Source organism: Pan troglodytes, chromosome X (genome assembly GCF_028858775.2).
Source record: "Pan troglodytes isolate AG18354 chromosome X, NHGRI_mPanTro3-v2.0_pri, whole genome shotgun sequence".
NCBI classification, from domain to species: domain Eukaryota; kingdom Metazoa; phylum Chordata; class Mammalia; order Primates; family Hominidae; genus Pan; species Pan troglodytes.
The window spans coordinates 100,679,092-100,701,691 of NC_072421.2; the positions used below are offsets into that span (position 1 = coordinate 100,679,092).

At 43.0% G+C, this 22,600-nt stretch overlaps 2 protein-coding genes and 1 pseudogene across 3 annotated transcripts in view; 2 read left to right on the top strand and 1 right to left on the bottom strand.

Moving 5' to 3' along the window:
* Positions 1 to 22,600, top strand: part of RAB40AL (RAB40A like) — a 417,954-nt gene that overhangs the window by 302,293 nt on the left and 93,061 nt on the right. The window lies entirely within an intron of this gene.
* NXF3 (nuclear RNA export factor 3) lies at positions 4,597 to 21,912 on the bottom strand. Of its 2 annotated transcripts, NM_001246508.1 has the most exons (20): positions 21,745 to 21,811; positions 13,482 to 13,650; positions 13,109 to 13,262; positions 12,376 to 12,459; positions 12,165 to 12,269; positions 11,960 to 12,040; positions 11,771 to 11,840; positions 11,527 to 11,615; positions 11,022 to 11,131; positions 9,347 to 9,383; positions 8,919 to 8,987; positions 8,784 to 8,839; positions 8,534 to 8,641; positions 8,355 to 8,413; positions 8,130 to 8,245; positions 7,992 to 8,034; positions 7,331 to 7,403; positions 6,389 to 6,521; positions 5,017 to 5,077; positions 4,597 to 4,776 (listed from the first exon to the last, which is right to left on the bottom strand). In NM_001246508.1, exons 1-19 carry the CDS (start codon positions 21,770 to 21,772, stop codon positions 5,066 to 5,068), a joined length of 1,596 nt encoding a protein of 531 aa, NP_001233437.1. In that variant the 5' UTR covers positions 21,773 to 21,811; the 3' UTR covers positions 4,597 to 4,776; positions 5,017 to 5,065. The 2 variants fall into 2 exon arrangements, with proteins under 2 accessions (NP_001233437.1, XP_016798131.1); XM_016942642.3 differs by lacking the exon at positions 6,389 to 6,521 and having other exon boundaries at positions 21,745 to 21,912.
* On the top strand, positions 15,972 to 18,126 carry LOC107970970 (zinc finger protein 770-like; annotated as a pseudogene).

Consider the following 22,600-nt stretch of genomic DNA (forward strand, 5'->3'; position numbering starts at 1 on the left):
TGAGCCACCATGCCCAGCCTACATTTTTCTAAACATAATGCTATTGCACACTTAATAGACTATAATGCAGTATAAATATAACTTTTTGAAATAATTTCAAAGGTATTACAAGAAAACTATAGAACAGTACCCCTTATGGATACTGATGCAAATATCTTCAACAAAATACTTGCAAGCTAAATTCAACAGGATATTAAAAGGTTATACATGATGACCAAGTGGGATTTATTCCTGGAATACAAGTGTGCTTCAACATATAAAAATCAAGTAATGTAATGTACCACATTAACAGAATGAAGGGGGAAAATGCACATAATTATCTCAATTAATTTAAAAAAAGCATTTGACAAAACTTAAACCCTTTCACAATTGAAAACACTCAATAAACTAGGAATAGAAGGAAATTATATTAACATAATAAAGGCCATATATGAAAAACCCGTGAGTAAAATCATACTCAATGGTGAGAGACTGAAAGTTTTTCCTCTAAGATTGGAATAAGAAAATAATGCCCACTCATGCCACTTCTATTCAACACAGTACTGGAAGTCCTAGCCAGAACAATTAAGCAAGCAAAATAAGTAAAAGGCAAGCAAAATAAGTAAAATAAAATTAGTTAGTTCTGTTTGCAGTTGAAATAATTTTATATGTGGAAAATCCTAAAGACTCCACCAAAAAACTGTGAGAAGTAATAAATGAATTCGGCAATGTTGATGGATACAAAATCAATACACAAGACTGGATGTAGTGACTCATTCCTGTAATCCCAGCACTTTGGGAGGCTGAGGTGAGAGGATTGCTTGAGGCCATGAGTTTGAGACCAGCCTGGGCAATATAGCAAGACTCTGATCTACAAAAAAATTATTTTAAAAATTAGCCATCTGTGGTGGTGCATGCCTATAGTCCTAGCCACTCAGGAGGCTGAAACAGGAGGATTGCCTGAATGCAGGAGTTCAAGGTTACAGTGAGCTATGATCACACCACCGCACTCCAGCGTGAGTGACAGAGTGAAACTCTGTCTCTTAAAAAAAATTATTTACATTTCTATACACTAACAGTGAGAAATCTGAAAGAATAATTAAAAAACAATTTCATTTAAAATACTTATGATTAAACTTAACCAAGGAAGCAAAAGACTTGTACACTAAAAACTATGAAATGTTACTGAAAGAAATTTAAGAAGACAAATAAATGCAAAGACATCCTCTGTTCATGGATTAGAAGACATTGTATTGTTAAAATATTAATACTACCCAAAGTGATCTATGGATTCAATGCAATCCCTATCAAAATCACAATGACGTTCTTGCAGAAATCAAAATCTATCCTAAAATTCATATGGAAACTCAAAGGACCTGATTAGCCAAAACAATCTTGAAAAAGAACAAAATTTGAAGTCTCCCACATCCTGATTTCAAAGCTTAATACAATGCTACAGTAATCAAAACAGTGGTACTGGCAGAATGGCAGACATGTAAACAAATAGAATTGGTAGTCTAAAAACAAATCCTGGCATAAATGGTCAAATGCTTTTCAACAGGGTGCAAAGACTGTCCAATGAGGAAAATACAGTCTTCAACAAATGTTGTTGGGGAAACTGGATATCCACACAGAAAAGAATGAAGTTATACCTTTACATTATACCATATACAAAAATTAACTCAAAATGGATGAAAGACCAAAATATAAGAGCTAAAAGCATGAAACTCTTAGCAGAAGACACAGGGACAAGCCTCATAATATTGGATTTCACAATGATTTCTTGGATATGACACTAGAAGAAAAGGAAACAAAAGAAAATAACAGATAAATTGTACTACATCAAAATGAAAGACTTTTGTGCATCAGAGGATGTAGCAATGGAATGAAACGGGAAAATATTTTCAAATCATGTATCTGATAAGAGATTAATATCTAGAAAATATAAAGAACTCCTACAACTCAGCAAAAACAACAACAGAAAACAACCCAATTCAAAAATGGGCAAAGGACTTAGACATTTCTCCAAAGAAGATATACAAGTAGCAATAAACACATGAAAGATTTTAAGTGTGTTTTGGATAAAGAGCCAAGAGTGTAGCTGGATACCTTTTGCTAAAGACATTTAATGTGTGATTAATAAATCCAATCAATCCTCTCAGCTGAATCGAGGAAAAATATACAGTATCCAGAAAGGATCTGTGGATAACCCTCTTGTCTGATGGCATGGATCCCTTTGACACACACAGGAGACCCACAAGGTTTTTTCAGAAGAATGTTATACCACTAAAAAGACTGCCAGTTTGACCTGAAGAAAACAAAAAAAGGGAAAAATGAAAGAAAGCTATCAGACATCTAGGATTCTACAGGCAGTAAAAAGGATGATAGAGTTACTTGACCGTTAACATCTGACATCCTTTAAGATAAAGGAAGAATGACTCAGAGGGCAGAGCCATGGATACAGAGGAGGACGCCAGTAGAGTAGTGATGCCTTTGCGGCCCAGACAATAAAGCATCAAGCCACAGAGGGTAATTCTCAGGCCTTGAAACCCGGCCAGGTTTCTGTTTTTTGTTTTTTTGAGGCAGAATCTCACTCTGTCGCCCAGGCTGAAGTGCAGTGGTGTGATTTTGGCTCAGTGCAACCTCCACCTCCTGGGGTTCAAGCAATTCTCCTGCCTCAGCCTCCCGAGTAGCTGGGATTACAGGCGCCTGCCACCACGCCTGGCTGATTTTTGTATTTTTAGTAGAGATAGGGTTTCACCATGTTGGTCAGGCTGGTCTAAAATTCCAGACCTCAAGTGATCCACCTGCCTCGGCCACCCAAAGTGCTGGGATTATAGGTTTGAGCCACCGCGCCCAGCAAAACCCTGCTAGGTTTCAAACATGCTTGAATCAGTGACTGCTTTTATTATTTCATATTCTCCCCTTCAGAATGGGGATGTGTACTCTATACCTGTCCTGCCAATGAATTTTGGAAGCAGGTATCTTGTTTTCTGGTTTTACAAGTCCACAGATGGAAAGGAATTTTGCCCCTACATGGTTCATAGATCAGATTTCACTCATAACCTGATTTAGATGGTGAGATTTGGGACTTTTTGAGTTGAGGGTATTTAGACAGGATATTTGACTTATAGTTGATACCAGAATGCATTAACTTTTGGATATGGTGGGATGGGGTGAATGTATTTTTCACATTAGATGGATAGGAATTTTCAGGGGCCAGAGGGCACAATGTAGGAGGTTGAAGAATGGCCTCCAAAAGATATGTCCACCTGGAACTTCAGAATGGGACTTTATTTGGAATAAACGTCTTTGTGGATATTAATGTAGGGATCTAGATATGAAATTACCCTGGATTAGGGTGAACTATAAATCCAGTGAGTGACTTTGAAAGGGAAAGAAGACCCTGAAAAAAAGACAATGTGAAGATGGAGGCAGAGATACCAGTTATGCTGCCACAAGCTAAAAATCAGCAGCAACCAGAAGCTGGAAGAGGCAAGGAAGGATTCTCCACCAGAGCCTTTGGATGGAGCATGGCTCTACTGGCACCTTGATTTTGGATTTCTGGCCTCCAGAACTGTGAGAAAAGAAATCTGTGCAGTTTTAAACCACCTAGTTTGTGGTACTTTATTATGGCAGCTCTAGGAAACTACTACATCAATACAGACACAATTCCCCACATGCACATGTGCGTGCACACACACAGTGTTATTTTTCTGAAAATAAGTTTTTAGCTTTTTCTTCTAAATTACCATCTTATCTCAACGACTGCAGTTATGTTTTTGTAGTTATTATGGTTGGATCGCTTTTCATAGATTTTGGGGGGCCATTGCAATTGCTTTTTTTTTATTTTTAAATTATTATTATTATTTTGGAGACAGGGTCTTGCTCTGTCACCCAGGCTGGAGTACAGTAGTGCAATCTCAGCTCAGTGCAACCTCCGTTTCCTGGGTTCAAGTGATTCTCCTGCCTCAGCCTCCCGAGTAGCTGGGACTACAGGCATGCATCACCATACCCGGCTAATTTTTGTAGTTTTAGTAGAGACAAGGTTTCACCATTTTGGTCAGGCTGGTCTCGAACACCTGACAAGTGATCTGCCTGCCTCAGCCTCCCAAAGTGCTGGGATTACAGGCTTGAGCCACCGTGCCCAGCCGCAATTGCTTTTTATAACGATTTGAGATTGATATCACTTTCCCTTCTCTCTACTGATTTCTCTATATATGAAGGCTATTAATCCTATGTCCATCATATATGTGGGCAATTTTTTCTTCCCAGGTTTTCGTGCATTCTTTAATGCTATTTTTCCCCAAATGGGTTGTTTTAAATTTGAATAGATTCGTATGGCTAAGAAAGTAATAACGTTCTCTGCATAAAAAATATCTTACTTGATGCACTAGGGACATAGAACATTAGCCTCCAGGCTTAACAGGGTTAAAGAGCACTCTCCACCTTTGAAGCCACATGGCCCTCTGGAGTACAGCTCTATCCTAAGGGTGGGTCCAAGATTTGAGACTCGACTCTAGGATTTCCCAGGAATTACTCATTCTCTTTGAATATCCCTTTCCTTTTCCGTAGAACAGAGATAATAATGCCTGACTCAAATGGATTTTGCAGGGATTTGACATAACAAGACACCATTCTTTATTGTGAAAAGGAACAGAGATCCTGGGGGTAACAGGGGTGGACAAGTGCACAGAACAACTGGCCCCTTTGGAAGGATGAGAGTCAGCCCTGTGAGTTGGGCTTCGGCTTCTTAGCCCCAGCCAGATCTCCTGGTTCAGTCACAGGGAAATACATCTATTGGAACAAAAATACAGGGAAGATGATGAGGCTGAAGATTATGACACTTAAGGATTTCCTCTTAGGGCTTTGTTTTCAGGATCCTAGGTCAGTCTGTGTGAGGGCCTTCTCTAGGATCTTGCCCTTGGCCGAGAGGAAGTGCAGGAGGGAGCTGGGAGATCAGCAGAACCGGAAGCCCAAGTTCAATCCCCAGGCCACCCAACCTCTGCTCACTTGGCCTGAATTCCTAGACCTCACCTTGGGCCATGCAAGAACATGAGGAGCTCTGACGTAGTCACACTGGTTGTTACGAAGGCAGCTGTGGTGGAGGAAGGACAGGTAACATCCATTAGGACCCAAGTGCAGACACTCTGACAATACAATGCCATTTCTTAATCTATGCAACAGAAACATGTCTGTGTTTTCTGGAATTTATTGCAGCAGAAGGAACCCTGTGAAAAGCCAAATGTCTACCAACAAAGGAACAGGATCCATGGAACTGTGAAAGGAAAATAAATCTTGGGGTCCCAAAATCACTAAGCTAAAGGTAAAAGTGAAGCTGGGAACTGGGTCATGCAAACCTGCCTCCCCTTTTGGTTCCTAAATAAGATGGCTATAAGATGAAAAGCTACACGCCTCCCCCATATTTTGTCCGCAAGGAAATTCCTCGTGAGCTGCAACATCTTTGCCGTAAGGTGTTTCTGTTAAAATTTCACCATGACAATGTAAATTGATAGCTTATCTTTACAGATACAGTCACCCCCCCCCGTCCACCAGACACAAATGCGTATCTGATTGTTCCCCCGCCCCATTTTCTCTATGTCATCTTATATAAAAAAATGCAGATTCACTGAGCCAGACAAAGGCATGAGTAACTATCTTTCCCTACCCTCCCCCTTACATGAAAATTGTGTACTTCTCAATATCCTACCCTTTCCCCTTTAAATCTGGAGTCCTCAAAATCATCTTTGAAAGGCATAGACCTGTCTCCCGGGCACATGTCCTTAACTTTGGCAAATAAACCTCCTAAAATGATTGAGACTTGTCTCATCATTTTTCTCGATTGACAGAATTCAGAGAAGTACTGTATACCTGTTCAAAATAACTAGGTAGCTGAATATGTATCAAGAGGGAAATGTACAGTATGATACTGAGTGAAATAAAGAAGCAAAGCCAACTATCTGCAAGTTCCCATTATTCACTCCCCTGCTCCTCCCAGTGCATACCAATCACTAATCACCATACACACCCAGCACTCACTCCTTTTTTTTTTTTTTTTTTTTCGAGACGGAGTCTTGCTCTGTTGCCCAGGCTGGAGTGGAGTGGAGCAATCTCTGCTCACTGCGAGCTCCTCCTCCTGGGTTCACGCCATTCTCCTGCCTCAGCCTCCCAAGTAGCTGGGACTACAGGCGCCCGCCACCACGCCCAGCTAATTTTTTTTTCTATTTTTGGTAGAGACGGGGTTTCACCGTGTTAGCCAGGATGGTCTCAATCTCCTGACCTCGTGATTCGCCCGCCTCGGCCTCCCAAAGTGCTGGGATTACAGGCGTGAGCCACCACGCCCGGCCCAGCACTCACTTCTGAGGCAACTGGTAGTTCATCCCCCAGACTGGGCAGAGAAAACCTGCACCATTTTCTGCTGCTCCTGGGAGAAGGCAGGCACGGAGCTGGAGAAGGCTGTGGGCACTAGGGTGAACAAGGCACTCTGGGTCCCTTGGTGGCTGGTATCCCGCACAAAGAGCTCGTCATTCACGATGCACAGACTGGAGGAAAAATGGGCCATCAGGTAGCCGGAGAGAAGGACACCTCCCCACCCGCTACAAGGATCTTTTTCCTACTGTTCAGCAACCTGATTTCTTCGATACCTCTACTGTGCCTCCCTCCTAGCTTTTTGGCTGGTACCCTCTAAACCTTCCACAGAGCCCACCTTTGGAGCGATTACCTACATGCTTCACCAGTTTTGTAGGTTTACCTACAACCCAAGGATGGTTTTACACTCACATTTGCCCTTTACAATAGCCCAAGGGAGTGGACACTGTAATCACCAGTTTCAAAGGAAGATTCTGAATTACAAAGAGGTCACATGCCTTGACCAAAGTCACAGTGAGTATTGCATCAGGAAAGAACTCATACTCTGACTCCAGAGGCCACACATTTAAAAAATTTTTTTCAATACAGGGTCTCACTCAGGCTGGAGTGCAGTGATGTGATCTAGGCTCACTGCAGCCTCAACCTCCTGGGCTCAAGATCCTTCCACCTCAACTTCCTGAATGGCAGGATGATAGATGCACACCACCACACCCAGCTAATTTTTAGTTTTTTTGTAGAGACATGGTCTCACTGTGTTGCCTAGGCTGGTCTCAAACTCTCGGGCTCAAGCAATCCTTCCACATTCAGCTTCCTAAAATACTGGGATTACAGGCGTGAGCCACTGCTCCTGCCTGGCCCATACTCTTAACTAGACTGTCGGTTTTTTACAACATTGAGAACACCCCGAGGACTGCACCACCACATTCCCACACCACTGGCCCCAGGTTGGGATGGGTGCTCCCACCCACAACACAGCACTAACCTGGAACTGCTGCCAGGGGTAGCAATGAAGGTCCGGGTGAAGGCGAGAACAGAACCCTGAGACTGTCCTTCCACTTCAAAGGCAACAAACAACATTGCCTTAGAGTTGCACAGGCTTTACGTGCTCACATGGTGATCCCCAATCAGAGTCTTGCTTGACACTCACACAGAAGGGGGCCAGACCAGGACAGTTGTTCACTTGGAGTGAGGCGGATGTGGTAGGAATGGGGAGGGCAACAACAGGAATAATCCGCTCCCAGTGATAGGGCCCCTATCATGTGTGGGGCCCTGTGAAAACCACAAGTTCACTTAATTCCTATTTCACAGTAGCCCAAGAGATGGGTTATTATTAGCCCCATTCTGCAAATGAGGAAACTGAAGGGTTAAGTAACTAGCACAAGTTCAGAGTAAAGACCTGGGATGAGAGCTGTCAGACTCCACAGTCTGTGTGCTTAACGCACGCCTGAGCTGTGCAGGGCAGACAGGCATGGGCCTAGGTCAGATCAGGGTGGTTTGTGGGCAGAGTTGGGGTGGGAAAACACGGAGGGAACAAGAAGAAGGAAAGGAACGAAATGAGGGAAGCTGGGGGAGTTCTGAGATGGAGCCCAGCCAGGGGGTGGGAGGAGTGGGGGATCTGGGGAAGGGACTCTACAGACACTCACCTTCCTTGAACACCCCATTGACAGAAAAGCAGAGCATCCATTCCTGAAAGGGAAGATCTCAGGTGCTCAGGATCCCCCTTAACCTCCTACCCACCTCTGGCTTTCTGGGCCTGCCCAAGGGAGGAAGCAGGTGCTCACCGTCTGGTACCACATGTCCACCAGGAAGGAGCTGAGGTCATGCTGAGTCTTAGGCAACACACTGAGGGAGTCCACAATATCAAGTTTTGTGTGCTTCAGCAGCTCCCCCCGAAGGTCTGTAGAGGAGAAGAGAAGCAAGGATTTGGGGGGCTGCCACACCCCAGTTGTGTGATTGTTCCTGTCACACCCCCTTACCCTGCCCAGTCTTCTCCATCACACACTTACAGGGGTCCTTGAGAATTTTTATATTCCTGCTATCCTTGAAGAACTTGCAGAACCTGCTCCTAGAAGAAAAAGAGGAGCAGGAGTGGGTGGTCTGGCCAGTGCAGGCATCTCCAGGAGCTGGTGTCTTTCTGCAGGGGATTCACATGGCCCTGGACCAGGGTCGGAGCTGTGATACTCACGGGGCTGAGTCCTCAGGATTGAAGGGAATGCTCAGGGAGAAGCAGGCCTCATCGTGGTAAGCACTAAGGAGACCCTGTCGATCTCCAGAGTCATAGATCAAGTAATACCTGTTGGAGACCAGTGAGGACAGGCTATCTCTGTGGCCTAGGTGCCAAATGAGTCTTGAAAGTCTCACTGTAGGCAGACTTGTACTTGGGTAAATTCATCTGACCTAGCCTTCTCTTGCCTCAGATTCCCAGGGATACTTACTGCTGCAGGAATTGCAGGACCAGATTCTTCAACATCTCAGATCCAAAGAAGCTTCCCTGGAATAAAGAGTCCCCAGGACCACAGATGGTACCCCCCCTTCCTCATGCACCACCCTGCTGGATCCTCTCTTCTCACCTTACAGGTTGGTAACCTCTTGTGGGCTTCAGTACCACATAAAGTTGCTCTGGGTGACTGCTGGCCATCCTGGGGAAGGCAAGAGGAAGTCAGTAGTGCAAACTAGGGAGGTGGCACAGAAAATTACGGAAAAGGATAGACCCAGGAGAGGGTGAGATCAGAAATCAGGTGTGAAAGCGTTCTGGAAATTATGTGGGCAAGACTACAGTCGGGATTGCCGCCACCTGAAGCCTGTTGTGAACCTGTGTGAAGAAGCTCCACAGGCTCTGCCAAGTTCCCACATGGGTCCGTATTCCCTTCTCCCACTCCCTTGAGGTTTAAGGGTTAGCTCCAAAAATGTAACTGGGACAATATCTAAAGGGGTTTGGGGCAGTTGGGGGCAGCATCAGTCCCAATTAGGAAAGTCAATGATCAAGGAATACACTTACCAGGCATAATACTTTGGGGAACAATTCCAGGATGGAGCTGCCGAAAATCAAAACAAAATGGACAACGGTAAGTGAAACTGTGGAGCTGTCCTTCTCATGGGAGCAATCACACCTACGTCAGAGACACAGTGCAGTGTGTCCACCTACACTCCGAAGTTCCTGCCTCTGCAGCCCTGGGCAGCATTGGGAGCCCAGGCTTCAGGACTTTCTTCCCCTCCCTCCATCCCTCTCTCACCTTTGTCCAAGTCCCCACTGAAGGCTCTGCAGGGAGTAGGAAATGGGGTGGGAGCCCAGGGCTCTGCTACCTCACTGGATGTCCGTCAGTCTGCCTGGCCTGGCCCTGGCCAAGACCAGGTCAGCTCTTAGGGATGGCCCAGGATGCTGGGACAGGGAGGTGAGTGACGCAGGCTCAGGAGGCAGAAGGGGAAGGCAGGGGAATGATGGCAGAAACGGGGTGAAGGTAGGGGAGGGAGAGACAGGTGAGACATATGAGAGGAGAGACAATGGAGAAACAGGATGCAAAGCAAAGGGAAGGGAAAGATGCTCTACCGTGGTGGTGGAGTTCAGGGGGGAAGAGAGAAGAAAAGGGCTCCCCTGCTGCAGCCCTTTCCCTCACTGGCCCCAGCTGGCCCTGGGGACCAAGGCAGGAAAGGAAAACATGCGCCTGTTGGGCTGGGGCCCACTGGATGCAGCTGGAGCCTTTCTCACCTGTGTGAGCTCAGTCTGAGCTGGGCATGGGAAACAGAGCAGCCACGGGGACAGGAGACATTCTCCCGGGAGAAGTGAAGGGTCAAGCCCCAGCTCAGCATGGGGTTCAGAGTCTGGGGACCCCCTCTCCCGACCACTGCATTCTCTTCTGATGGTCCCTGACTCCTGTGCCCCTCTGTGCTGATGCCTTGACCGAGGAATGCTACCCATCTCAGGCTACCCAGGGCTCCTCTGAGGACCCAGGCAGGATGATGTGAGGTGTGGAGGGAAGGAGGGGCAGTGCCCTGAGAGGCCTGTCCTTCTGTCTCCTCAACCTCCTCTGCCCTCTGCCTTCCACTCCTGCCTCAGGAATGTGGCCCGCTTCTGGTCCCTTGACTCAGGAAACCCAGGTTTCTCCCCAAGGAGGGCCCAGCTCCTAGCATTGGCCAGAGGAAGAGATGGCATGACAGCAGCCACCCAGGGCCTCGGCCCTCAGTATGGGGCAGGGAAGCCCCCATGCCAGCCTGGGACAGGAGAGGGGACCTTTTTGGAGCAAGAGAAGGAGAACCCCTCTCGGGACGGAGGAGGGAAGCCCCATCTCAGCATGGAGGCAGGAAGGCCTGTCTCAGCATGAGGCCCTGGACTAAAGGACTCTTCTCGGTCCAGGGCACCAGCACGTGAATACTGCTGGTCCTGGGGAAGTGGGGGAGCCCCGCTTCCTGGAGCACACTCACAGAGGGCACGCTAGAGGAGGCTGGGTGGAGACAGGTGGGAAACACATCCCAAAGCAGGTGAAAAGGGGACCATGTCAGAGGAAGGAAAGGAGACGTCTAAGCACAGATGAATGAGTGACACAGAGAGAGGAGTGGGGTGAGGGGGAAGGAGAGGGTCTGTGGTCCTCCCAGAAGACTAGTGCTGCCTCCTCCTGCAGAAGGGCACTATCAAACACAGGTCATGGTCCCAGGTGGTGACAGAGGGTACAACTGACTTTATGTTGCTGGAGGTATCCAAGAAGGTCGTGCACACTGGGCTTCTGTCCGCACACTTCTCTCCCAGCTCTATCCCTTTCCACTTGTCCATCTCCCCTGCAGACGTCACCTGCAATTATGCAGAAGAACCACGTAGACCCAGGAAAGAGCAGCTGGAGGGCCCTGCACCCTCAGTCTCCTCCCTTGCCAACAAATCCACTTCCTTGCCTCTTGTCACTACCCTAATGAACCCTCCTCCCCCTTTTTCTTCAAAGAACTATCTGAGTATTATACCTCATTTTATTTTTCAAGAAATTCAGCTTGTTAATGTTGGGGGCCTTTGGCATAATGTCAAGCATCTGGTAGGCTTTGTTGCTGTTTGGGTTCAAGGGCAAAAGCTATGGGGAGGAATGAATTAAGAATTAAGAGTGAAGGCCCCCAACAGGGGATATCTTAGACCAATTAGCCTCCTAGCTAATCTCTTCCACCTTCACCCTCAATCCCAGCATGAGCCTAAGGCCTCACCGTAGGTATGTTCTCTTCATGGACGTCCAGGGAGGCAGCCATGCACTTTCTAGGATTCGATGCCATCTTAGTATCACGGTTCACCATGTCTCCAGAAAGCAGAGAGGAGAAAATCAGAAGTCTGAGAGGGACCCGCCTGGTACAGCATCAGCACTAACCCCTCCCCAAGTTGCCAACTGTAAGTCTCCATCTCACACAGACACCTCTGCCCTCATCTACCATAGAATTACTTTCTCAGCCATACCTGGGTAAAATGGGAGTCTCTGGATATCAAGAGCTTCCTGGGAGACATCACACTGTTGGTTCATGGCCAGCTGCAGAGTAAGAGATGGGTTTCAGAGGCTCTGAAGTTGAGGTGGTGAAGGGGGCAGTAGGTGGGGAAGAAGCAGTGGGTCTGGCTTTGTGTGAACAACTTGCCGTGAGCCTGTGTTACCTTTATCTGCTCCACCTTTTCTGACTTTAGCTCCCTGTGCACAAAGTGGGGTATACCAGCAGGGTTCACAAAGATTGATATCTGCAGAGAACCCAAGAGGGGCTGAGTAAACACTAGGAACTCTGACCCCCAAGATCAAGCAAGACCTTACCCTTGCCCTGCCCTCTTGCTCGATGCTAGCCCTGGTCATTCATTTGACACACACCTTTTCATTATCCTCATCCCAAATCTTGCCACTGACATTCTTCAGTGCATAGGCGATGCTGGCATTCTCCACAAAGAAGCTGGCATGCATGTTTTCATAGTGAAACTATAGGGAGAGTTGCAAGAGAAATGAAATATGAGGCCAGAGTCTCTGCTCATCCAGCCCCCAACCTGTCCTGTTTTCTCTCGTCTGCCTCACGGTCCTTTCTTACCTCAACTGGGACGAAGGGTACACTGCATTCATTCTGAATCAAATTCAGCAGCCACTTCTCATTGTATTTTATGCCGAAGGGAACCTATGAGTGAAAGAAAGAATGAGTGAGGAAAGGAGACTGACATAATGGAATTAAACGTTAAAAGTGGACCCAAATATGTTCCTTTCAGACTTTAAAATAGTTTAAGATAGGACAACATCCATTATTGCTAACTTATGTATTTCATTATTATTTCTTTCATTATTTCTAATATCTATTATTTCTAACCAAACATGGATTTCCTAAATACCCTTTCTTACTATTCAAATAGTTTTCTTAAAATAATCAATTTAAGATGTTTAATATGAGCTTTCTTTTATAAAGTCCCACAAGAGTCTACCTAAGGCAGACCAGGCCTGCCCCTTTGACAAGGACCCCACTAATTCAACCCCTCACACACTTAGTTTGAGCTAAACTGAAGCATCTGGTGTGGAGATACTCTATCTCCTTAGCATTCGTTTCCTCCTTTGATTGTAAACGACCTCTTCCGCTCTCTCTGCAGTCAGTCTGTTCCCCTTACATTGCTTCTCTGAATTTACTCTTAAGATGATCTAGGATGTTAACTCCTAGTAATAAAGGACAGATTACATACTTTCCTGCCCTTACAAAAGTATCTAGTGTCTACACAAATCCAACACAATTCCCCCTGTTCTCCTTCTGAACATTAGATCCACTTTGCCAGGACACTCACTGTGATCTTGAACCAGCTCCCTAAGGTCCCATCCGGCATGTTCCCCTCCATTCTTCTCTCTGGAGGTTTTTGCTCTCTCTCCATGTTAACGTGGGTTTGGTCTTGTTTACGAAAACTGCCTTTCCGATTATAGGGTGAAATAGCATAGGGAGTGCTGTGAGCAAGTGGAGAAAAGGTAGTTCACATATGCTCCGAAAGTATTTTATACACATTTGATCCACTGATACCAGGGCTACAATGAAGTTAAATCAACCATTAATCGAGTTCTGTCATTCCTCTCTCTGTCAAGTTGGAAAGAATGACATATTCAGCTACAGAGTTATGTATTTCACTGGCCGGTACATTCCAGCCATGCTGACTACTGGTCACTTACTATCTTACTGGAGAGTCCATGTGGGCACCATGCATTGCTGCATCTCCATCTTGCTGCTGATGGGATGAAGAATGCATGCCAGGATTGACAGGTTCAGACCTACTGCTAAATCTCCTTTGGTAAATATCCCAACATCTTGCTCTTCTTTGAACAACTTGATCAGTGTGACCTTAAATTAAGAACAGCACATCAACACTTAGAATACCAGAAAAAAATCTTGGGAAAATATAATGGATAATGAAAAAATTCACTGATATTTATTTATTTAGAGTCAGGATCTGGCTCTACTGCCCAGGCTGTAGTGCAGTGGCATGATCACCACTCACTGTGGCCTTGTCCTCTATGGCTTAAGAAATCCTCCCACCTCAGCCTCCCAAGTAGCTGGGACTACAGGCATGTGCCACCACATCTGGCTAATTTTTTTTTTTTTAGAGATGGGGTCTCTCTGTGTTGCCCAGGCTGGTGATTTTTATAATCTAGAAAGAAATATATCACAGTGCCAAAAAAAGTTGAAAGACTTCACTGTGGTTTCACCTCCTGGGAGATGAGAGTTGGGGAACATTAACAGCCAAGGAGAAAATAAGCACAGCAGAAAGGGTTTGGGTTTAGGTGATACTAATCTATGATGATAGTCCTTGCTCTGCCCTTTTCAGGCTGGGTAACATGGAACAAATTGCTTATCATCTGTAACCCTAAATTCCCACCTCTAATTGGAGAATAATAAAATCTACCCTAAAAGTTTGCTATTATGGCTCAAGGGTCAAAGGCAAGTTCCCTGCCTCAAAGAAGAATCAGATAAATGAAAACATTGCTGAAGAAAATATCCAGAATGAATCTTGGAGAGACATAATTATGGAATTAATTACCAAAAGAGTGAAAGAGATAATTTAAAAAGATGTGGTAAGCGCAGCCGGGCGCGTTGGCTCTTGCCTGTAATCCCAGCACTTTGGGAAGCCGAGGTAGGTGTATCACGAGGTCAGAAGATGGAGACCATGCTGGCTAACATGGTGAAACACCCTCTCTACTAAAAATACAAAAAATTAGCCGGGCGTGATGGCGGGCGCTTGTAGTCCCAGCTACTCGGGAGGCTGAGGCAGGAGAGTGGCGTGAGCCCAGGAGGCAGAGCTAGCAGTGAGCCAAGATCGCACCACTGCACTCCAGCCTGGGCGACAAAGCGAGACTCTGTCAAAAAAAAAAAAAAAAAAAGAAAAAAAAGAAAAAAAGATTTGGTAAGCATATCTAACACTACTTCTCCACTGTTCCCTCTCCTTATTTCTGGGACTCAAATTCCAGACCTCCAGGCCAGGCTGGTCTCAAATTCCAGACCTCAAGTGATCCGCCCACCTTGGCCTCTCAAACTGCTGGGATTACAGGTGTCGGCCACCGTGCCCGGCCTCTACAAAATTATTTTTTTTTAAAATTAGCTGGCTGGCGGTGGCTCACGCCTGTAATCCCAGCACTTTGGGAGGCCGAGATGGGCGGATCATGAGGTCAGGAGATCGAGACCATCCTGGCTAACACCGTGAAACCCCATCTCTACTAAAAATACAAAAAAATTAGCGGGGGGTGGTGGCGGGCGCCTGTGGTCCCAGCTACTCAGGAGGCTGAGGCAGGAGAATGGCGTGGACCCGGGAGGCAGAGCTTGTAGTGAGCCGAAATCCCGCCACTGCACTCCAGTGCAGAACTAATTTACACTGGATTGTGATAGGGCAAAGATATATATTGTAATCCTAAGGATAAACACTACAACAATGGCAGAAAGTTTCACTTTCTAGCCAAATGAGATAAAAATTTAATAGTTAAAACTATTAATCATTTCAAAGGAGAGGTGTGGAAAAAGAACTTAAAACAGGCAAAAATAAATATATAGTAATACGGTCTATTTAAACCAAATCATACCTATATTTTCATTAAAAGAAATTAAACTTAAGTATTCTAAATTAAAAGGCACAGAGTATCACACTAGATAAAAAATTCCATCAAATTATCCTGAAAAAAAAAACATGTAAAATTTAATAATACAGAATATTTGAAAATAAGAAAAATGGCACGATTCATACCATTTACACACTGACTGACTGAAAGCTTATGTAACCATATTAATAAGAGAAAATATATACTTTAAGAAATACTAGAGAAAAGAACTCATAATGATAAAGGTTCACATCAACAAGAAGATATTAAGAAAGCAGGTGCGCGCACTGCCTTCATGGCACCTGGGCCTGAGGTGGGTGGCTCCTGGGCCCTCGCCAGCTCCAGGTGTGTGAGGAAGACTTCAGAAACCCGATTGAGAAGTGGAGAGACTCCCAGGGAGGGTCAGACCTGCCTCAATTCCGCTAAGGTCTTTCATTTCTTGTTCGCCTACTTTCGTGAAATCCTCACATCGTTTTAATGGTACTAGTCAAGACAAGAAAATCAACAGGCTTTCAGCCTTGAGGCAACACTGGTGTAGGAACACTATGGAGCTCATCAGACTACATCACTGAAGAATATGATGCCTGAAAACTATTTAAAAATGCTAAAGATTAAACAGTGTGTGGTAGCCAACAAAGTACCTAGAAACAGGCCATATATTTGCAATATTTGCTTCAAGCACTTTGAAACACCATAAAAATTAGCTAGGCACTATCTCATTCATACTGGTCAAAAGCCATTTGAATGTGATGTGTGTCATAAAACCTTTAGACAACTAGTTCATCTGAAGAGGCATCAGCTAACTCATAATCTGCCTTTTAAATGTAGTGTTTGTCAGCGCCACTTAAAAAATCTGAAGACATTTGTGAAGCACCAACAACTTCACAATGAAACCTATCAGAATAATGTTAAACAGGTCAGAAGACTGCTGGAGGCCAAACAAGAAAAGTCAACATATGGAGTGTATAATACTTTTACCAGAGGAAAGATGGGCATTACACCCGTGCTCTAAGTCCGATCCCACATATAGCATGAAGAGAAGAAAGAATATTCATGCATATACAATCTGTGGCAAGATGTTTCCATCACAGTCAAAACTGGATAGGCATATACTTATTCATACTGGTCAGAGGCCTTTTAAATGTCTCTCGTGTAGTAAATCTTTTTGACAGTCACCTCACTTAAAAATCCACCAACTTACACATTCAGAAGACCTTTTCAATGTTGTTTTTGTCAAAAAGGTTTTAAGATTCAAAGCAAACTTCTGAAGCATAAACAAATCCATACTAGGAATAAGGCTTTTTGGGCTCTTTTATTAAAGAAAAGGCATACAGAATATTGCCCCCTGCCTAATAAGTTAAATGCAAATCAGGGTGGTTTTGAAAATGGTGATATTGGTGAATCTGAGTAGAATAATCTACTTTATGTCCACTCAATTTATATTGTCCCTTTTCAATATCCAAAGTGTGAAAATGTTTTGAATCACAGCAGATTCTCAATGAACACATGTGTTTTCCTGCTAGAGGTGGCAAAATTCCAAGCAGGTTCAAAAGAAGCTACAACTATAAAACCATTGTTAAAAAAAATATTGGCCAAGCTTAAACGTGTTAGGAGTAAAAAATTAGATAACTTTTGATCCTAGAAAAAAGTATTTAAAAAGAGTTTCTTGAAAAATTGTGATCATATTTCTGGTGAGCCGTGCTCTGAACAAACCCAAAGAACATTTGTGGGTTCTCTTGGCAAACATGGAACATATAAAACAATTGGCAATAAAAAAAAACATTGACTTTGCGATTTTCTTGGCAAAAGCAGTTCCAGAACCAAAATGTGGGAAAAAAATGAAAGGTATCCTTACTACAGCAAACTTATTAAGCATTGATAATTCAGTGAATAAGAAAGACTTGTCAATCTGTGGCTCATCAGGTGAGGAATTCTTTAATAACTGTGAGGTACTTCAGTGTGGTTTTTCAGTTCCAAGGGAAAACATACGTACTAGACATAAGATATGTCCCTGTGACAAATGTGAGAAGGTATTTCCTTCTGTATCCAAACTAAAAAGACACTATTTAGTTCATACTGGACAGAGGCCTTTTTGCTGTAATATTTGTAGGAAATCTTTTAGACAGTCAGCTCACTTAAAAAGACATGAACAGATTCATAATGAAAAGAGTCCTTATGCATCCCTTTGCCAAGTAGAATTTGGAAACTTGAACAATCTTTCTAATCATCCACGTAATAATGTTAACTATAATGATTCCCAACAATGTCAGGCTCCTGGTGTTCAAAAATACGAGGTCTCAGAGTCAGATCAAATGTCAGGAGTTAAGGCAGACTCACAGGATTTTATTCCTGGTAGCACCAGGCAGCCCTGTCTTCCTAATGTACTTTTGGAATCAGAGCAAAGCCATCCTTTTTGCAGTTATTCAGAACATCAGGAGAAAAATGATGTCTTCCTGTACCGACGCAGTGTTTGTGCTAGGAGTTTCTGATCTCCATCTAAACTGGAAAAACACTACCTAATTCATGCAGGGCAGAAACTATTTGAATGCTCAGTTTGTGGCAAAACATTCCGACAGGCTCCTCACTGGAAGAGACATCAACTTACTCAATTTAAAGAACGACCACAAGAGAAAGTGGTTGCCTTGGATTCGGTTATGTAAACTGTCACAACCACTAACAATTGTGGTCTCTGGTGATCTTATTTTTAAAGCCTGTATTATTTAAAATGCGTTTTTATCAAGAGGCCTGCATTAAATTGAATGGTTTCACAGGCATTTGTTTGTCCTGCATAGTAAGGAGGTAAAATACATAGAAAATTAATACAATGTTTTAGAAACAGCCAAATTAATTTTTAGAGGCAAGAACATGATTTGATGCTATAAAGTAGGCATTTTAATATTGTAAACATATGCTGTGTCTGTACTGAAAAATATAAATTCATGATGCTGTATAAATAATTTAGTCTCATTCATTTTTTAAAGGAATTATTCCTTAAGACATGCCATCTCTTTTTATATATACTCAAAAGACCGAGAGGCAAAAATTGGCTTTTAGCTGCAGCACATATCCCTGCTATACTTCATTTATCTTACATTTCATATGACAGCATAATTTTGTCCACATGTGGCTCAAATTGCATTGGAATTTTTTTGTAAATTTAAAGAACTACAGAGGCACTAAAGGTGAAAATGGATGAGAAAATTATAGTATTTTTTCATTGGTCTTTTCAAAGCTATTTATTTTTAGGACTATGTGGTCATTTCACTTCTTCAGGTGATTAAGGTTTTTTTTTCTTTTTTTTTCCCAGCGAGTGACATCTTTCTCAAAATAATTTAAAAGTAGGCAAGAGGCTAGGATGTGTCCATATACATTTACCATGTTTATTTACCAGGAATATTTTCCAAGTGCCATAGTCTTTTTCATAATATGTATGCAGTTTTGTCTTTTCAGAGGAATAATTTCAAGTCATTCATTTGCTCATTAATTATAGCAGTAGTCATAGATTTAAGACTCTATTCTAGAGATCTTCATCTCCATAAGACTTTAACATTTATTTTAGTAAACTTTTCTTTTTATGCCTCTTTAATGGAGTGGTCCTATTATTTAAGCCTTTTCTAAGTTTGATCAAATGGCAATGACTAGGTCTAGTTTTAGTTTTTATTTTTGCAAGAGTCTAATGCTAAATAATTTTATTTTGATCCTTGTTAAATTTTTATTTTGATTAGTAAGGTAGTCATTCCTGTAGAGGGATAAGATGCTTGTAGAGTTGTGGGTATCATTCCAAATAGAACTGTTATGATTTGGGAAATATTCTAAACTACAAAGGACTTATTTCATAATGACAAATTGTCCTTCACCTTTGCCTTTGTTTATAAAATCTTCAGGAATGACATTTTCTAGCAATAAATGGAATTAACCATTATGTTTCTAAGCTGAAAAGAGGAACAGGTGAGTAATTATCCTACCATACTTAAATATAGTGGAAAATCCTCTATTGAGAATGTGGATAAAAGAACAATTGTAAATTTTGCATCATAATCTGAGAACTCCCTTTTGGGGCAGGGGGAGGCGGGAGGGATAGAAGGTGGGGGTGATCTGCTTGCTTCTTTTACCACAGGTGATTTTTAAGTAACTTGGGTTTAATTTACAGAGATGAAACATGGCAGTCTGAGTAAAACACCCAATGACGTAGAAGTGTGCCTGTTTATTACGTAGAGACAGCCAACAAAAACAGAGGAGAATCACATGCTTTAAAGAACACTTTCTCTTAGGTTTCCTTGGGATATGTTCTTCCAGTGCAAGCAAGATAGTGGTTTACAGAATTTGCTTAATACAAAACTTTTCAAGAACTCATCTGTTACACAAAAGCAAGGAATAGCTAGTTTATATTTTCCAATAATGTTCAAGGTTTTCTCCTTATTATGTCTGAAATTATTGATTTTGGCATTTTTCTAAGCAATTTATGTAATTTTATTTGAAGGAAATGTTTTATATACTCTTTTTCCCAACCTAAACAGGGAGAGTCCTAACAGTGTTGTGTTTGTATGATTATGAGGCTTTATTTGCCTAACTGATGCTACTATACTTTATTTTTGACCCATGCCTTTTTAAGCTGTTTCATATTGAAAGTTGGAATATTGTAAAAATTTTGTCAAAGATGTACTGAAGTGCTATTTGAAGTACCTATAACAAAACACAGTTGGTCCTCCATATCCACGGACTCTGCCTCTGTGAATTAAACCAATTGCAGATCAAAAATAATAGGAGAGAAAAATATAAAAATAATACAAATAAAAAATACAATATAACTGTTATTTAAATAGAATTTACATTCCATTAGGCATTAGTCTAGAGATAAAGTATGCAGGAGGATGTGCGCTGGTTATATGCAAGTATGCCACTTTATGTAAGGGACTTGAGTATACTTGGATTTTTGGTATCTGTGGGTGTGCAGGGTAGGGGGGGTCCTGGAACCAATACCCCATGGATACCAAGGGACAACTGTACTTATTTACCTTTATTATTATTGCAAGCTTCTTAAGGAAACTTTATAGGAATGAAAATACACATGTTAAGAAGATTAGGCCGGGCGCGGTGGCTCATGACTGTAATCCCAGCACTTTGGGAGGCCGAGACAGGTGGATCACGAGGTCAGGAGATCGAGACCATCCTGGCTAACACCGTGAAACCCCGTCTCTACTAAAAATACAAAAAATTAGCCAGGCATGGTGGCGGACGCCTGTAGTCCCAGCTACTCGGGAGGCTGAGGCAGGAGAATGGCGTGAACCCGGGAGGCAGAGCTCGCAGTGAGCCGAGATTGTGCCACTGCACTCCAGCCTGGGCGACACAGCAAGACTCCATCACAAAAAAAAAAAAAAAAAAAGAAGAAGATTAAACATTAGATATTAGATGGTCTGTTGCATGCTAGAACTGTTAGTATTGTTGGATCAATTACTTTGGTTTTATGAAAAAATAAATGATAAATATCTTTAAAGAGAACTAGAAGAATTTTTTGTTTGATTCTAGGCTGTAACATGATTATTTACGGACATAGTTTGATTGGCTGGCTAATTTAGTAGAATTATTGTTTTTTGTTTTGTACTGCAATAGGGCTTATAATTGTAAGATAAAAATGTGTGTGTGCTTAAGGGAAGTAAGTGCTGGTTAAAATTATTGAAAAAATTTCAGAATACTTTAAAAATAAAGTTTCAAGTTATACAAAAAAAAGAAATTCTAAATTTGTATGCATGTCTTAACATGGACCGATCTATGTTTAGATACAAAGCAAAAACTGATCTAAGTAAATAGAGAAATAGTTAAAACCACTGTGATGTGGGAATTTAACACACCTCTCTGAGTAACAGATAAAACTATCTGACAAAAATTCAGCTACATATAGAAGATTTAAATGGCATGAGTAATAAGTTTGCTTAAATGACATAGAACACTGCACAGAAAACCTTCACATGGAACATTCCAGAATAAGTCATATGCTAGGCCATAAGGCTAGCCTTGATAAATTTCTGGGGCTGGGGTGGGAGGTAATACAATCTACCTTGAATGGTTAGTGTGAAGATTAAAGATGTATTCCCTGCCCCACTACCACCTCTAGTGTACATCCAAGGAATGTTAATTTTTACCAACCCCTGCCTCAGGTGACCCTCCTCATACCTCAAACCCTGGCCCTGAGAAGGCCACAAGACTCAGGCCTGGACCCTTGCCACTGCCCACCCCCATCTAAAGGGAGATTGGCTGGGTGTCATGTGGGTTAGGGTAAGGTGGGGAAGGGGGCTCAGTCCCTTTTGCCCTGTGGAGACCTGAGACTCCAGCCTCATGCTGGCCGACTCACCCGTAGTGTGTCCTGAAGGCAGTGACATTTTACCAATGTCCTTACAGGGCTCTCGAGGAGAATCTGTGTGGCCTGGGGACGGGAGTTTGGAGAAGATTGAGGAGGGCTGCTGACGAAGGCGAGAGCAAGCCTCAAGCCTTGCTTACAGGAAGTTCCTTCCCCAAGCATAGAGAGGAGTGTCCTAGGAGTCAGAGAATTAACTTCCTGTTCTTACCACTCCCCAAAGTTTGCTGCCAGCCTAACACCCAGGGAGATGTTTCTAATGTAGCCACTCCTGCAAAGGTGGTTAGCAACAATCACAATCATGAGGCCTAGGACCCAGATACTTATTGAAACAAACACGGAAAAATCAGCTTGCTGGTCATCAGCAGTGCATTACATTGTATTCATTTACTCTGCAGACTCAGAGACTCAGAGTGCCTATGGTAGCTCAAGCTCTGTACTTGCTACATTACTTTTTTCTCCATGTATTCCTCACAAGGGGACTCTCAACTCAGAATCACCAGCTTCCTGAAGGTGCTGAGGCTTAATGAGGTATAGGACCTTGTCTGGAATGATTCAGATGTGACCTGGAGAAACAAAGTGGAAATGAGAACCATGGAATGGTGGGTGACCCCTCTATGCACAGCTTTTCTAAACTCTTATAATATTTGGGGTTTACTTAAGTTAGGGCAAAGTAAGGCAATGTTCTGCAAATACTCGTGTGACTGGAATTAACTACAGCCCATCCTAGAGAGAGAATATAAAAAACAGACCAGGAAAATATAAAGTAAAAGTTTAGTGTGTCACTGTAATGAAAGTAGAAAAGAATCAAGTATTGTCTTAAAGACAAAATAAAGTATAGTCAATGTAGATG